Raw genomic sequence first — 16019 nt, 5'->3', positions numbered from 1 at the left:
CAAAAATACTTACAACGCTCCAATAATCCTTCATCAACGAATCAACATGAAACTACTACAGTTCCCTGTGCTCAAATAACATCTAGCTAGCTGGTCATAATCTTCATCCACTCGATCGTGAACAATCACGGAGTCCCCACTGGCAAGCCTCCCCAATCTCAGACTACCCTCAAAATAAAACAATCCACTCACACCAATCTAAACATCACTCCACACTAACATCTGCACATCCCCCAAAAAATACAACGAATCTACCTTACCTCAAACATCTGAGAAACCACAAATACCATACCACAACACCACAATCGATTCAAAAAAGTAACACAATATCTACACAAACAGAAAACCGTACTCCATCTCATATAACCTTATACACCCCCAAATATATTTATCCAAACAAGACCCCTTCCAACAAGCAGATGTCAACCAACCTCACACCTTTTTCGCCTTACCTCCTCACTTTACAAAGCTCTTTACCTCTTGTATTTACACTCTATAGTGAATCCCACCTAAAAAAGCTATCCATTCTTCCGTCTCATTCCTTGCAATCCACTCAACCCAAACCACTAATACACTGCACTTAACAAACTCGCCCCCATACACAAGCACTCCAACAGACAAATCAAAGCACTTACCAAAATACCAACCAAAAAATACACACAACATCCAAAACCCAATCAAGATCAAAACACACGCCCAACCTCACTGACATCCAGTACATAACACACAGCCGCCCTGTCTCGAATATGCACAATCAAAATCATGACATCCCCTCACACCCCTCCCCGCAGCACGCCGTCCAGAACCCTCGCTACCATACCCAAACGACCCATGTAGACCAGAGAGCCAGCAACCCCGCACGGCCCTCGCCACCGACGACCATCCAAAGTCCCAACCCTTATATCCTTCCATGACCGGTCACTATCCGCAATCACAACTCTCTAGCCTTAGTCATTGACTGCCACACCAAGCACCCATCAGACAGCGTTATCATTCCAAGCTCCAACAACCATACCCATGGCGCAGGAACCACGTCTACTTCATTTCCAGATAGAACATCGCCACAAAATAACTTAATTGAAAAAAAAAAATAGTTTCACTTTATACGACACTCTTATGTTATCTTGATTAACAACCTATAGCCAACCACCAAATAAAACCCACAACTGTAAACACATGCCGGATTTTCGAGTCACGACAAACGGAGACTGGATGAGTGCAGTTGATGCCCCGTTATTACACTAAAGGGCCCCCTTACGAAAAAAGACAACATCTAGTCTCAATGTAACCCCTTTATGTGGTATTAGTGTTTACCTAATGTTCTCAATTCTCATCTTACTTTCAAATCCTCCTAGACTGAAAATGCATGCCCTCAGTTCTTACTTGCCGTTAATTCAACCCTTAACCCCCCTTCACAAACAGGTCTGGCATTCCTTGCGACCAAGTTCACTCCTTCGTTTCTACGCCTTGTCAATCAGTCAAGTCTTCGTATTCCCTGCAACATCAGCCTCTTCTATTTCCCTTCAAACTCAGACTTTGTAGTCATTATTATGCCTATCCCTCAAACAGTCAAAGTCTTTCTTAACCCCCGCAACATCAAGTCTTGGTGTCAGCCCTTACCCACAGTGTATGTTGCACCCTGTCAACGAGCAGGCTTTGTGTTTCCCGCTGTTGCAACAGTCATCTTTTGACCTGTCAACACCGTCTTTGTTTTTTACCTGTCCAACAGTCCGTCTTGGTTACCAGTACGTCCGTCTTGTTCCCACATGTCAACATCCGTCAGTCTTTGTTAGACCTGTCAACAGTCAAGTTTTGTTACCCTGTCAACAGTCCGTCTTGGTTTACCGCAAAACAGTCCGTCTTAGATGTGTTAAACCTCGTCAACAGTCAGTCTTTGTAGACCTTCAAACAGTCATGTCTTTGACCCTTTACCAGTTCTTTTTTACTATTCAACCAGATCCGTCTTTGTGTACTTCCTGTCAACAGTCCAGTAATACTTTGTGACCTTCAACAGTCCGTCGTTTGTTTTTACCTGTCAACAGTCGTCTTGTGTTACCTGTCACACAAGCCGTCTTTTATGACCTGTCAACAGTCCCGTCTTTAGCGAATTTTACCTAGTCAACAGTCCGTCTTGTGTTTACCTGTCAACCAGTCCCTTCTTAATGTGTTGACCTGTCAACAGTAACAGTCTTTTTTGTGACCCTTCCAACATCCTCTTTGTTTTACTTGCAAACTCTTGATTCAACAGTCCCGTATTTTGTGACCTGTCACAGTCCGTCTTTTGTGTTTACCTGTCAACAGTCCGTCTTTTGGACCTCAACAGTCATCTTTGATTTTTGTCGAACAGTCCAGTCACTTGTTTGACTCTTCAAATCCGTCTTTGTTTTTACCTGTCATACAGTCCCGTGCTTGGTACCTGCTCAACAGCTCAGTCTTTTGCCCTGAGCGCTTGTTTACCTGTCACCAGTCCGTCTGTGTTTAACGCTGTCAACAGTCGCTTGGTGTTACTGTGTCCGTCTTGTTACCTGCTCAAATCCGTCTTTGTTTACCCCCTGCACAGTCCGTCTTGTGGTTCCTGTCAACAGTCTCGCTTTGTGTTTCCCTGTCAACACCCGTCTTTGTGTTCCTACTGTTCACACAGTCCTCCTGTGATTATTACTGTCCACACCAGTCTCTTTGATTCTACCTGTCTAACAAAGTCGATCTTTGTGTATCCCACCACTGATCAATGCTACACTCAGCCACCCTAATCTCTCTTCCCCGTCACAGCCCACCTATATACTGCTCGGCAATTAACATCTGTCAAACAAATCCACAAAGATACTTCGTGACTTCACCTGTCAACCGGAAGACAACATCCCAAGCTAATGGACGCTAAAGACCTGTCAACACACAGCGTTGCTCTTTCACCCCTCGTTACAGACACCTCAGCTCTCTTATTGATTTACCTGGCCCGATCAAACAGTCAGATTCCGTAGTTCCCGTAGTCACACACAATACATACACATAGCTGCTTTCACCCTGTCAATCGTAAAAGGTCCCAGATTCTCCTCTTCCCATCAGTACACCATACACCTGCAACCACTGCGCACTACTTCCGACAGTAAGCGCTATATTCTCTCCTATCTTCTAACTAACAATCTGGATGACCACAGCCTCTTGTAATAACTATACAAAGTCTGCCGGTTCCCGTCATCTATCCCTTTATCGATCATCGTAAACAAAGATTCTCTAGTAAATTGCTAAATTGTCGTCTGCGCAAACCCTATCTCATCAACTCTACAGAAATCATTAAATCATCTCAGGATATCAATTATAATACTGTAGAAAACTCACTTGGATGGATCGCAAACAGCAAAATCTATAAAAATAATAATCTCAAAATTCCAAAATCATACCTCTGAAGCGATCATCGAAAACCAACAACGAAATGTTTCATGTCATACACGATTCTAACAACAGCCACCATTAACTCTTAATCCTCCCCAATAATCTTACATAAGGTTCTACAAGAGTGTAGAGCTGACACGACTACACATGTTCTTTGATTACCCTACAGCTAACTCTAGTATGACAGAGCACTAGCTTCACCTACCAATTGTGATGTATCATAACGCACTACAGATCTCTCGAAGATCCTTCACACTATTTTTCACAAGTACTATACCACAGTGATAAATACGTCCATCCATACTCCACACTCTACTATCCCTCCCACTAGTTCTTAGTATCGAAGAGAAAGTACCACCCTGTCCATTACACAACCCGGTAACACATTCAAGATATGCCGAAGCCACAGGAACCAAAAGTGCATCTTAGACCAGTCATCAAACGGCCCCGGACATTCTCTCACTCGTTCAACCTTTTGAATATGAGAGTAATCTTTCATCGCTGTTACAATTATGCTGAAACTATTTGCTATTCATATTTCTTACAACCATCAGTGATTTAGAATTGTTGTATTGTTTGTCTACTCGTGTCTCCCGTATCTTCGGCAAGGGCATCATCTCGTGGTGTATTACATCACAGATGAAAGTCCTATCGATACATTTCGCGAATGGATGAAGAAGCAATCAAGGACAGGTGCAGGAACAGACTTGACTGTTACGGACAGGCGAACTGTAACGGAACACTGACTGTTGACAGGCGAAACAGCTACTGTTTGACACGGAACAGACTGATGTTGACAGGGAAACAGATTGACTTGTTGAGCAGAAGATCGGTCGATAACACAAAAGCCTACGTGAGAGGTAACACAAAGCTGACTTGACAGGTAAAATCCACAAAGCCTACTGTTTGACAGGTAAACGCAAATAACTGACTGTTGCAAAGTCAACACAACGACTGACTGTTCGACAGAGGAAACACAACAGCTGACTGTCTGACAGGGAAAACACCAACACGACTGTACAAGATCAGCGACTGTGAAGCTAACAAAAGTCTGCCGACAACACAAAAGACGGACTGTGACAGTAAAACACAAAGCACATGTTGAACAGGGAAACAAAGCGACTGTTACAGGTTGACAAGACACTGACCGGGAAAAAGACGGACTGTTGAAGGTAAACACAAAGAGCTGGTGACCGGGTAACAGACGCTGTTGACAGGTTAACACAAAAGACGGACTGTGTGAAACAGGTAAAAACAAAGACGGACTGTTGACGGTCACAAAGACTAGACTGTTGACAGGTAAGATATATAACAAACTCGCGACTGTGACAGGTAAAAAACATGAAGACCTGTTGACAGCGGTCACAAAGACTTGGTCTAGACAGGTGCAACACAAAAGACTGTTGACAGGTCAACACAAGACGGACTTGTTGACAGTGAAAAGCGAAAGAAGCGGACCTGTTGACGAGGTCACAAAGAACGACTGTTGACAGTAAAAACAGACGGACGTTTGAACGAGGGTCACAAAGACTGAGCTGGTTGACAGTACACAAAGACAGGACTTGACAGTAAATCACAAAGACGGACTGTTGACAGGTAAACACAAAGACGGACTGTTGACAGGTCTAAAGACGGACTGTTGAATTAAAACCATTAAAGACGCTGTTGAACAGTAAAAACAAAGACGGACTGTTGAACAGGGTCACAAAGACGGACTTTGAGCAGCGTAAACACAAAGAGGACTGTGACAGGGTAAAAAAAGACAACGGTGTTTGACAGTGTCAACAAAGACTGACTTTGCAAGTCGAACACAAGACGACTGTGAACAGGTCAACATCAAAGACACTTGACAGGTTAAAGAGACACAAAGACGGCTGTACGAGGCAACAAAGAAGCTGTTGGACAGTGGCAAACACAAAGACGGACTGTTGACAGGTAAACACAAAGACGGACTGTTGACAGGTAAAAAAACAAAGACGGACTGTTGACAGGGTCACAAAGACTGACTGTTGACAGGGAAACACAAAGCCTGACTGTTGACAGGGTGACACAAAGCCTGACTGTTGACAGGGTGACACAAAGACTGACTGTTGACAGGGTAACACAAAGACTGACTGTTGACAGGAAAAAACACAAAGACTGACTGTTGACAGGGAAATACGACAGACTGACTGTTGACAGGGAAATACGACAGACTGACTGTTGACAGGGAAACACGACAGACTGACTGGTGACAGGGAAACACAAGACAGACTGTTGTGAAAGAGGGAAGGGACAAGACATGACACAGTCCAGAAAGAAACTGAGGGCAGCATTTTCTCAGACCTCTAGGAAGGATTTGAAACAATAAAATGAGACATGAGCCAACATCTATAAACCACAATAACAAGGGTTACATTGAGACTAGATGTTAGTCTGTTTTCTAAGGGGGCGCCTTTAGTGAATAACGGGGCATACAACTGCACTCCCAAAAAACATGTTTACATTTGTTTAATTTGTTGCATAGTTAACAAAGATAACAGTTCAAAGTGAACATTTTCAATTAGTTCATGATTTCCCATCTGAACCAAGAGTTAGACGTGGCTCCAATTTAGAGCTGAATTAAAGGCCTCTCCTAGAGGGTCTTGGGGAGGCAGAACTAAGGGCAGAAGTTGAGGGATACGTCATTGAATATAAAATGGATGGATGGATGCCAACTCCCTATCTTTTATCCCCCAGAATGCATCAGCGGGTCAGCCGGATGTTGCTAGCTAAACAATGTGACATTGAGGCCAAGAGGAAGGTATCCAAGGAAACGGGGAAAAGGTGAGCCTCTACAATTTTATGATCATTGTTTTGATTATGAAGTGTTTTCTTTCAATGATATTGACACTGATGTGCAGATGTTAGTGATGGATGAATGGATGTGTGGATCATTGAGGGATAAGAGCTCCGACTTTTCAACCGAAGATCACTGACGTCATGATTGACCTCGTATTTTTCTGAGTTCCCAGTTGTTTTGAACGTGGCATAAACTCTGCTGATTAGGAGAGGGAAGTGACATCATATCCTGCTGTAATCACACTTGCGTTCTGTTGTTGACAGCTGGCAAAGGATCAATGGATCAGATTCTTTGAGACCAGTGCAAAGGCCAGCATCAATGTTGATGAGGTGAGATAAATATGTTATTTTAGATGTTATATTTATGTCCTTTATTCAATCACAGAGTCTGTCTTTATCTGGTCCTTTTATATGCATTTCACATGGGGAATATGGTGATATGTTGTCCTTTCATACAGGTTACAATGTGCCACATACCCTAATAATCCCCATACCCCTCTGCCTACTGTTACCCTTTCTCTGCCTCTCTCTCCTCTACCTCTTTCTGCCTCTCTGTAGTCTTTTATGGCTTTGGCTCGAGATATTCTACTGAAGTCCAGCAAGAAGCCGGGCCCCACAGGTCGCGAGGTCAAAATCACCAACGCTGAGAAGAAATCCTCCAAATGTCTCCTACTGTAGAGGCAGAGCTGGCCTGTCCTGGCTGACTCTTCGTTACCTGAGGGAACTATCACATAGGAACAATATTATTGCAAAGGAAAGGGTTCAAAGGCGCAATCCACAAGTTCTCTGTCCCCTGTGGCAACAAGATCAATTTCAAACACTATTGACTTGAGAAAAAATATAAATGTTTTCATTTACTACCCCCTCCCTTTAAAAAGTGCTGACTACACTTTTTTTTTACCAGAAAGCGAATTTATGGATTGCACTTTTAATGACCATGTAACTATGTTGAGGTGGTCCAAGGGCATTTTACAAGGAATATCCAGTGGTTTGTTTAAAGAATAGGATGAAACCTTGATTCACCCAAAAATGTTTTGTATCAACTGTCTTCAATCTCCTGCAATGGCTTTGTGTGCATGGTGACTGACTGATTGACAGCCAGGTATTGTTACACTCCACCAGAGCCATACAGAATTAAGGAAAATATCTTCCATGTTGCTCCACATGTTCATACAAACATTCCAAAATGGATTCCTTCTACAATGATCTGTTGAATAGATTTTTTGGAACCAACATGGTGGTCGTCAAATTCTAAATCCCAAACTGAGTTTGCTGAACTCTGTAATCCCATGGCTCTGGACTTCACACGTAGAGAAGTGGTGCACAGCTCCTTATGAACAAGAGTCTGCTGTGTTTCATCCTATCTCTCTATTTCAAGGGATCTTTTTCCTTGATTAACCAGGAACATTAACAAGTGACCTTTTCAGTGAAACTGCCAATCACATTCTTGCTTTTTGATTGAACAGTTGATGAAACAGTTAGATTGTCTTGAGAGTGTAATCACTAGGTTTCTCATATCTAAATAGTTCCTGATGGAGAGACAAGGTCAAAAACCAGCAGATATTACTGTAACATTAAAGGTAACTACTACCATAATGCAGCCCTAGAGGACCTGGATTTAACCGCTGCCATAAATCACTTTTCAGTGTCATAGCCAAAGAATTAGAATTAGGACAACACGCAGACATTCCTTTCCATTTGTTTTATTTCTAGTTTATAGCAGCTCTAGCTGTTAGGAGGAGCACAGGGGGCATTCTAGAGAGTGACGGGAGTTTAGATCTATATGCTGTAACTATTGGTGATGGTACATTATGCTCTTAAAGGGATAGTTCACCTGAATTGTAATTTTGCCTGTGTTTTCCACCTAGGTAAGAAATGAGAGTGATCTGGGTTGTGCCTGTTGTAAACTATCTTCTACTACATAAAGTGTGGTACATGATGGACTGAGGATGTGGAAGAGGGAGACAGGAGAGTGCAATTGAGAGGAGTGGAGTGATGAGCCAATGAGATGGATAGATGAGCAAGGAACAAAAACAGATGAGTAAAGCAAGTGTCATAGAGACAGGGATGGAATGATGCTGATGAGAGTTGGACATAGAGGGATGAGATGTTCTCTTTTTTGCTGATAGACTTACTGACCCTTTCTGATCTGATAGACAAACTGACCTTTTATCTGATGCACCTGTTCAACAGCTTTGGGAAAAGAACCACCCTTCCTTCCTCTTTCAGACAGACCAGGGCCCTGGTCCAATGCACCCTGGAGGTAATCACTGATGTACTACTGGATAGATTTGCAAATATATCTCTCCATATATCATATACTGTACTGTGATTGGACAAGACTTCCCACTCCGATACTCTACCAATCCAAACGGTCAGATCAGTGATTACTCTGAAGGAAGAAATGATGTCGCTTCCCATGCCAGACACACATAATCATTACTGTGCCAGCAAGCTTCTCTGTCTATGGGTTCATTTCAATTCTCTTAGTGTCTTCTGCGGGAAGAAGCTACTCCAGACTATTGAGATGATGATCACCCTGTGTGTTTTTACTCTGATATCTCACCTTTCCTCTTTTCCTTCACACACATTTTCACCCTTCGACCATTCCATGTCTGATCAATTATCTTATGACCAATGTATACCATTTGACAACGCGCTGCTTAGCCTATTCAATAAAAGACTGTCAAAAAGAACCCTTCTATTTTGTAGGTCTATACTTTAATTTTCTCGAGTGAATTGCATTTTGTGCATCACTCTTGCCTGTCCCACTAAATAGTGTACTCAGCTTACAGGAATCAGTGCATTGTCCCCCACTCTCCAAACCTTCACAGTTTCATGAATAAGTCTAACAGCCCCCCCCCCCAAAGAGCATTGCTGCATTTTTACCTATGACAATACAGCTGGGCAAAATGTGTCCTTTAATGGCTTACATAAATGTTCTGTTGAGCCCCTCGCCATCCTTCCCCCTGTATGTATAGGCCTATATAAGAGATGAGGATAGAACCAAAGTGAAACATAATGTAACATACAGTCAGTCCTATAGTGTGAGACGTGTATAATAGTGAACTACAACTGCCTATAGTCCTGGGACTACAAACTTCCTGGAGGCCGCACAGTGCAGTGAAATCCTATCTGATTGGCTGGCTGCAGTAAGCCTTGAAGGTGGGTCCCCTCTCTCGCAGCATCAGCACCAGGACACCGGGCTTTGCCGCATCCTCCACCGCGCTCTGCGTGCCTTCGTCACATGACGACCTGTCGGTTTACAAACACTAGGCATTCCTTTCTTTTGCTCTAGGTGAAGGAGAGAGAATGGAGGGGTGGGGTGATGGTGAACGGGAAAGAGAAGAATGATCATCAGCAAGGCTTTTTGACTTGGGAAACGGATGTGTGTGGAAACTGGACCGATGCTTGAGGTGTGTGTGTGACGTATAATTCGGCGCAGTGAGGTAGATGTCCGGTATACACGAGCAGAACGGGAGCCCGCGTGACTGCTGCAGAAGAGAGAAGAGGACAGAGGGGGGTGAGTTTGTGTGGTCACCGCAAACTCCCACGGAGGCAAAAGATGGAAAGAGGAGGAATAGCAAGAAAACAGCAAAACGTGCCGAAGGCTCAAGGGATGAACTTTCTATTATTATTTACGTTTACTTTCGACGGATTTAGTAATTTCTTAACCTGAACGGTTTGCAGACCGGACCGATTAAGATCTGACCAAGAGCTATCTCTCTCATCCTTCGATAGGTCCGTGAGTCGGACCTTCGTGAGGACAGGACAACTCGGGCCTTGTTTCGATGCTTGTTCCTCGTCACCTTGACAAGATCCAGACCCACTCACCGCCCTACACAATACATGTGGTTTCTCATTACCGTAGAAACAACGGGATATGTGTGCTTATAACGGTGCTGCTACAGGACTGCGGCCTCGGGGCTCCGCCCACCGCAATGCTATGGGCCTTAGAGATATTGAGAGAGAGGAACAGAGGAACGGAGCTGTGTGTCGTAAATGCATTCAGGTTCTCAAGGATTAGCCCTAGGTATTTTTCTTATTTTCCCTCACTGTGAACATGTTGAAGTTTGTCTGGGGTGCAGATGTAATAGGACATATACACTCTGCTAAGCAGCTATTGCTGTTTTCATATGCTAAATAGCCCAGTCTTCTGAGTTGAGAGTTTTTGGAAACTACACTGTGGCGCGTCAGGATCGAACCTTGGCGATTGCACAACGCGCTTTGTCATCTGCCAATTGACTACGCCGGGCCTAAGTGAAAAGGGGGTGATTTTTTTCAAAGCAACAAACTCTCCATCTTTCTTTCACACACACACACACACACACCGCATATAGGCCTACACACACGCACACATACACAGACTCACCACTCTCCACACACACCAGCCATGCCATCCCCGTCAGACTCCAGCAGTGTAGTGTCAGCCTCTGGGTCTAGGGGCTGGTCAGATAGCTGCCGGGGCATGTCTGGCCGTCAGGGTGGGGCCAAACTGCTGCTGTACCTGGGGCTGTGCCACTTGGGCCTGGGGGCCATGGTCCTGGCCTTCTCCTTCACCAGCATGGCCTTCACATCCTCAGCCCGCGTCCGACAGTCCTGCCCCTTCTGGGCCGGCTTCTTTGTGAGTATCCTGTGGGAGCATCTCTAAATGGGCTGAATCACTACCTTTCCTTCATCTGCACTGATGAGGAGGGACTATCCTGGAAACCTAAATATCATGTTTAGCAGGATAATCATAAGTCCATTATGCAATGGAGGAACATYATCTTAATGCAAAAAAAWTGATTTATATTTTACAGATGTGGGAACTTCATTTGATCACTATTTCATGCAAAGCATGAAATGCAAACTTGTAGTGTATTTGAGTTTTTKCACTTTGAAATTWCTGGCTTGATTTGCCCTAACTGAAAATYTATCAACCCCTACAAAAATATCCGCAAATTATAATTCACATAATAATTCACATTTCCTTTTGCGGCAGGATTATTGTCCAAACTGCACCAAACTGGCTCAAATGAAGATCCTACATCTGTATGTGAAACTCACCCCTGAAAAGAAAGAAGGCTGTTTTATAGGTGAAAGCAATATGGAGAATGTCTCTGTCAGATGGAGTGCAGATGGAGGAAAGGATACATGGAGAAGAAACCTCTTCAGAATATTGAAATCATCCCCATATTTCCTGGCTGTGGTTGATTGTGTTCTAGATATGATAYTTGATGAATGTATTTTCCTTACTGTAATGTGTGTGTTGTGCTTAGGTTGTGGCATCAGGGTTAGTTGGACTTATCTCATGGAGAAGACCCCTCACTCTGGTGGTGAGTAGTACACAAGTGTCTAGTGTCTAGTTTTATGTCTATGGTGTGTGTTTGTGCGTGTGTTTGTGGTGGTGTTTGTGGGTGGTGTGTGTGTATGGTTTGTGCGTGTATATGTAACTGACCAACCTGCTACTGATTGGAACACAGGTCATGCCATACCGAGCCACCGAGCTACAGCTATAGGCGCTAGAACATATTTAGGTCACAGCCAAGGTGACTCATCCCGTGTGTAGTTCTCTGACCCCCTACGTGTCTCCCTCTTGCATGTGCCCGTCCCCATGTCTCCCTCTCCAGGTGTCCCTCTTCATGCTGCTGTCTGCTGTGTGTGTCATCCTTAGTCTGGCTGGATCCATTGCTCTCCTGTCAGAACGCACAGATGGTCAAGTTCACTCCTCACCCTGCCAGTAGTAGGGAAAGGGGAAATGGGTTGTACAACTGAATGCATTCAACCCACAAATGTGTCTTTCCGCATTTAACCCTTCTGAATCAGAGAGTGCACACAGCCCTGTGGAGGGTATGTTGTGGGTGGGGGGTGGGGGGGTCGCATTTAACCCCTCTGAATCAGAGAGGTGCACACAAGCCCTGTGGAGAGTATGTGTGGGTGGGTGGGGGGGGGGTCGCATTAACCCCTCTGAATCAGAGAGGTGCACACAGCCCTGTGGAGAGTATGTGTGGGGGGTGGGGTGGGGGGTCGCATTTAACCCCTCTGAATCAGAGAGGTGCACACAGCCCTGTGGAGAGTATGTGGGTGGGTGGGGTGGGTCGCATTTAACCCCTCTGAATCAGAGAGGTGCACACAAGCCCTGTGCGTGAGTATGTGTGGGTGGGTGGGGTGGGGGTCGCATTTAACCCTCTGAATCAGAGGAGTGCACACAGCCCTGTGGAGAGTATGTGTGGGTTGATGTGTGTTGTTAATTCTCAGTGTGTGTTTTTTGCAGGCGGAGAATGGGTTGTGTGGTGTTGCGCCCCAACACACTCCTGCTCTATGAACGAGGAGGAGACCTTGCGTTACTCTACCTAAAACGCAGACTGCCACTCTGTCAGACATCAGCTCAAGTGATGTGTTGTTTGATGACAGGAGTGAGTGTGTGTGTGTGTGTTTAATGCCAGCTCGGTGTTGTGTGTGTGTGTGTGGTGTGTGGTGTATTAATGACAGCTCAGATGTGGTGTGTTTTAATGACCAGCTCAGTGTGTTGTTTAAACGATCCAGTGTGTGTGTTTAATGACAGCTCAGGTGTGTGTTAATGACAGCTCAGTGTGTGTGTGTGTTGTTTAATTTTGACAGCTCAATGTGGTGTGTGTCGAATGTGTGTGTGTGTGTGTGTGTGTGTGTGTGTGTGTGTGTGTGTGTTGTGTGTGTGTGTGTGTGTGTGTTTAATGACAGCTCAGTGTGTGTGTTGTTTAATGACAGCTCAGTGTGTGTGTTTAATGACAGCTCAGTGTGTGTGTGTTTACATGACAGCTCAGTGTGTGTGTTTAATGACAACTCCAGTGTGTGTGTTTAATGACAGCTCAGTGTGTGTGTGTTTAATGACAGCTCAGTGTGTGTGTGTAATGACAGCTCAGTGTGTGTGTTTAATGACAGCTCAGTGGTTGGTTAATGACCTCAGTGTGTGTGTGTTTAATGACAGCTCAGTGTGGTGTGTTTAATGACAGCTCTCGTGTGTGTGTGTGTTGTTCAGTGTGGTGTGTTATTATGACAGCTCAGTGTGTGTGTGTTAATGACAGCTCAGTGTGTGTGTGTGTTTTATGACAGCTCAGTGTGTGGTGTGTTTAATGACGCTCAGTGATGTGTTGTGTTTTATACAGCTCAGTGTGTGTGAGTTTAATGACAGCTCAGTGTGTGTGTGTTTAATGACAGTCAGTGTGTGGTGTGTTTATGACAGCTCAGTGTGTGTGTTTAATGACAGCTCAGTGTGTGTGTTTTTATGACAGCTCAGTGTGTTGTGTGTTTAATGACAGCTCAGTGCGTGTGTGGTGTTTAATGACAGCTCAGTGTGTGTGTGTTTAATGACAGCTCAGTGTGTGTGTTTAATGACAGCTCCAGGTCGTTGTGTGTTTTATGACAGCTCAGTGTGTGTGTTTAATGACAGCTCAGTGTGTGTGTGTGTGTGTTTAATGACAGCTCAGTGTGAGTGGTTTAATGACAGCTCAGTGTGTGTGTTGTTTAATGACAGCCAGTGAGTGTGTGTTTAATGACAGCTCAGGGAGTGTGTGTTAATGACAGCTCAGTGAGTGTGAGTAATGACAGCTCAGTGTGTGTGTGTTTAATGAAAGCCAGGTGTGTGTGTTTAATGACAGCTCAGTGTGTGTGTTTTAATGACAGCTCAGTGTGTGTGTTTAATGACAGCTCAGTGATGTGTGTCGTTTAATGACAGCTCAGTGTGGTGTGTTTAATGACAAGCTCAGTGTGTGTGTGTTTCATGACAGCTCAGTGTGTGTGTGTTTATGGAGTCAGTGTTTGCATGACAGTCAGTGTGTGTGTTTAATACAGCTCAGTGTGTGGTGATGTGTGTATGTGTTTAATGACAGCTCAGTGTGTGTGTGTGTGTGGTTGTGTGGTGTTGGTGTGTGTGTGTGTGAGTGTGTGTGTGTTAATGCCAAGCTCAGTGTGTGTGTTTAATGGACAGCTCGTGTGTGTGTTTAATGACAGCTCAGTGTGTGGTTAATGCCAGGCTCAGTGTGTGTGTGTTTAATGACAGCTCAGTTGTGTGCGTTTAATGACAGCTCAGTGTGTGTGTGTGAATGACAGCTCAGTATGTGTGTGTGTAATGGACAGCTGCCCAGTTGTGTTGTTTAATGACAGCTCAGTGTTTGTGGGTTGTGTTGTTTAATGACAGCTCAGTCGTGTGTGTTTAATGACACTCAGTGTGTGTTTAATGACAGCTCAGTGTGCGTGTTTATGACAGCTCAGTGTGGTGTGTTTTATGGACAGCTCAGTGTGTGTATGTTAATGACAGCTCAGTGTGTTGTGTGTGTTAATGACAGCTCAGTGTGTGTGTTTAATGACAGCTCAGTGTGTGTGTGTTTGGGGGTGTGTGTATGTGAGGTTGTGTGTGTTGTGTTGTGTTGTGTTTTTGGTTTTTTTGTGTGTTGGTGTTGTGTGTGTTGGTTAATGACAGCTCAGTGTGTGTGTTTAATGACAGGCTCAGTGTGTGTGTGTGTTAATTGACAGCTCCAGTGTGTGTGTTTAATGACAGCTCAGTGTGTGGTTTAATGGACAGCTCAGTGTGTGGTGTTTTATGACAGCTCAGTGCTGTGTGTTTAATGACAGCTCAGTGTGTGTGTGTAGTGTGTTAATGACAGCTCAGTGTGGTGTGGTAATGACAGCTCAGTGTGTGTGTGGTTAATGACACGCTCAGTGAGTGCTGTGTTTAATGACAGCTCAGTGTGTGTGTTAATGACAGCTCAGTGAGTGTGATTAATGGCAGCTCAGTGTGTGTGGTGTTAATGAAAGCTCAGTGTGTGTGGTTTAATGACAGCTTCAGTGTGTGTGTGTTAATGACAGCTCAGGTGTGTTGTGTTTAATGACAGCTCAGTGAGTGTGTGTTTTAATGACAGCTCAGTGTGTAGTGTTTAATGACAGTTCAGTGTGTGTGTGTTTAATGACAGCTCAGTGTGATGTCGTTTAATGACAGCTCAGTGTGTGTGTGTGTTTAATGACAGCTCAGTGTGTTGTGTTTAATGACAGCTCAGTGTGTGTGTGTGCTGTAAATGTGTGTTTAATGACAGCTCAGTGTGTGTGTTGTGTGTGTGTGTGTGTGCTGTGTGTGTGTGTGTGTGTGTGTGTTGTAAGGTGTGTGTGTGTTTTTAATGAAACAGTCAGTGTGTGTGTGTTTAATGACAGCTCAGTGTGTGTGTGTTTTAATGACAGCTCAGTGTGTGTGTTTAATGACAGCTCAGATGGGTCGTGGTTTAATGACAGCTCAGTGTGGGTGTGTTTTAATCAGCTCAGTGTGTGTGTTTAATGACACTCAGGGGTGTGTGTGTTTAATGACAGCTCAGTGGTGTGTAATGAGTCATTGTGTTAATGACAGCATTGTTATACGCCAGTGTGTGTGTTGTGTTAATGTTTGTTTAAGACAGCTCAGTGTGTGTGTGTTTAATGACAGCTCAGTGTGCTGTGTGTTCTTTAGACAGCTCAGTGATGTATCGTGATTTAATGACACGCTCAGTGTGTGCTGTGTTTAATGAACAGCTCAGGGTTGTGTTGTGTTCAGTGTTGTATGACAGTCAGTGTGTGTGGTGTTAATGACAGCTCAGTGTGTGTGCTTGTTATGACAGCTCATTGTGGTTTTATCAGCGGGTGTGTGTTTTAATGACAGCTCATGGTTGTTGATAGCGGTGTGTTTAATGAACAGCTCGATGGTTGTGTGTGTTTAAGACAGCTCAGTGTGGTGTTAATGCATCAGTTGTCGTTTAAATACAGCTCGTGTGTGTGTGTTTAATGACAGCTAGTGTGCTGAGTGTGTTTAATGATCTCTCTCTTTG

The 16019-nt window shown here is 44.2% G+C and overlaps 1 protein-coding gene across 1 annotated transcript; it reads left to right on the top strand.

Moving 5' to 3' along the window:
* Positions 1 to 9508: 9508 nt before the first annotated feature.
* On the top strand, positions 9509 to 11936 carry LOC112073016 (protein ENTREP2-like). The gene is made up of 3 exons (XM_024140395.2): positions 9509 to 10834; positions 11472 to 11528; positions 11823 to 11936. Exons 1-3 carry the CDS (start codon positions 10604 to 10606, stop codon positions 11934 to 11936), a joined length of 402 nt encoding a protein of 133 aa, XP_023996163.1. The 5' UTR covers positions 9509 to 10603.
* Positions 11937 to 16019: the final 4083 nt, after the last annotated feature.

This window comes from Salvelinus sp. IW2-2015, unplaced genomic scaffold (assembly GCF_002910315.2).
Source record: "Salvelinus sp. IW2-2015 unplaced genomic scaffold, ASM291031v2 Un_scaffold2124, whole genome shotgun sequence".
NCBI lineage: Eukaryota > Metazoa > Chordata > Actinopteri > Salmoniformes > Salmonidae > Salvelinus > Salvelinus sp. IW2-2015.
The sequence above is the reverse complement of the archived record's forward strand: the minus strand, read 5'-3'. Positions and strand labels throughout refer to the sequence as shown.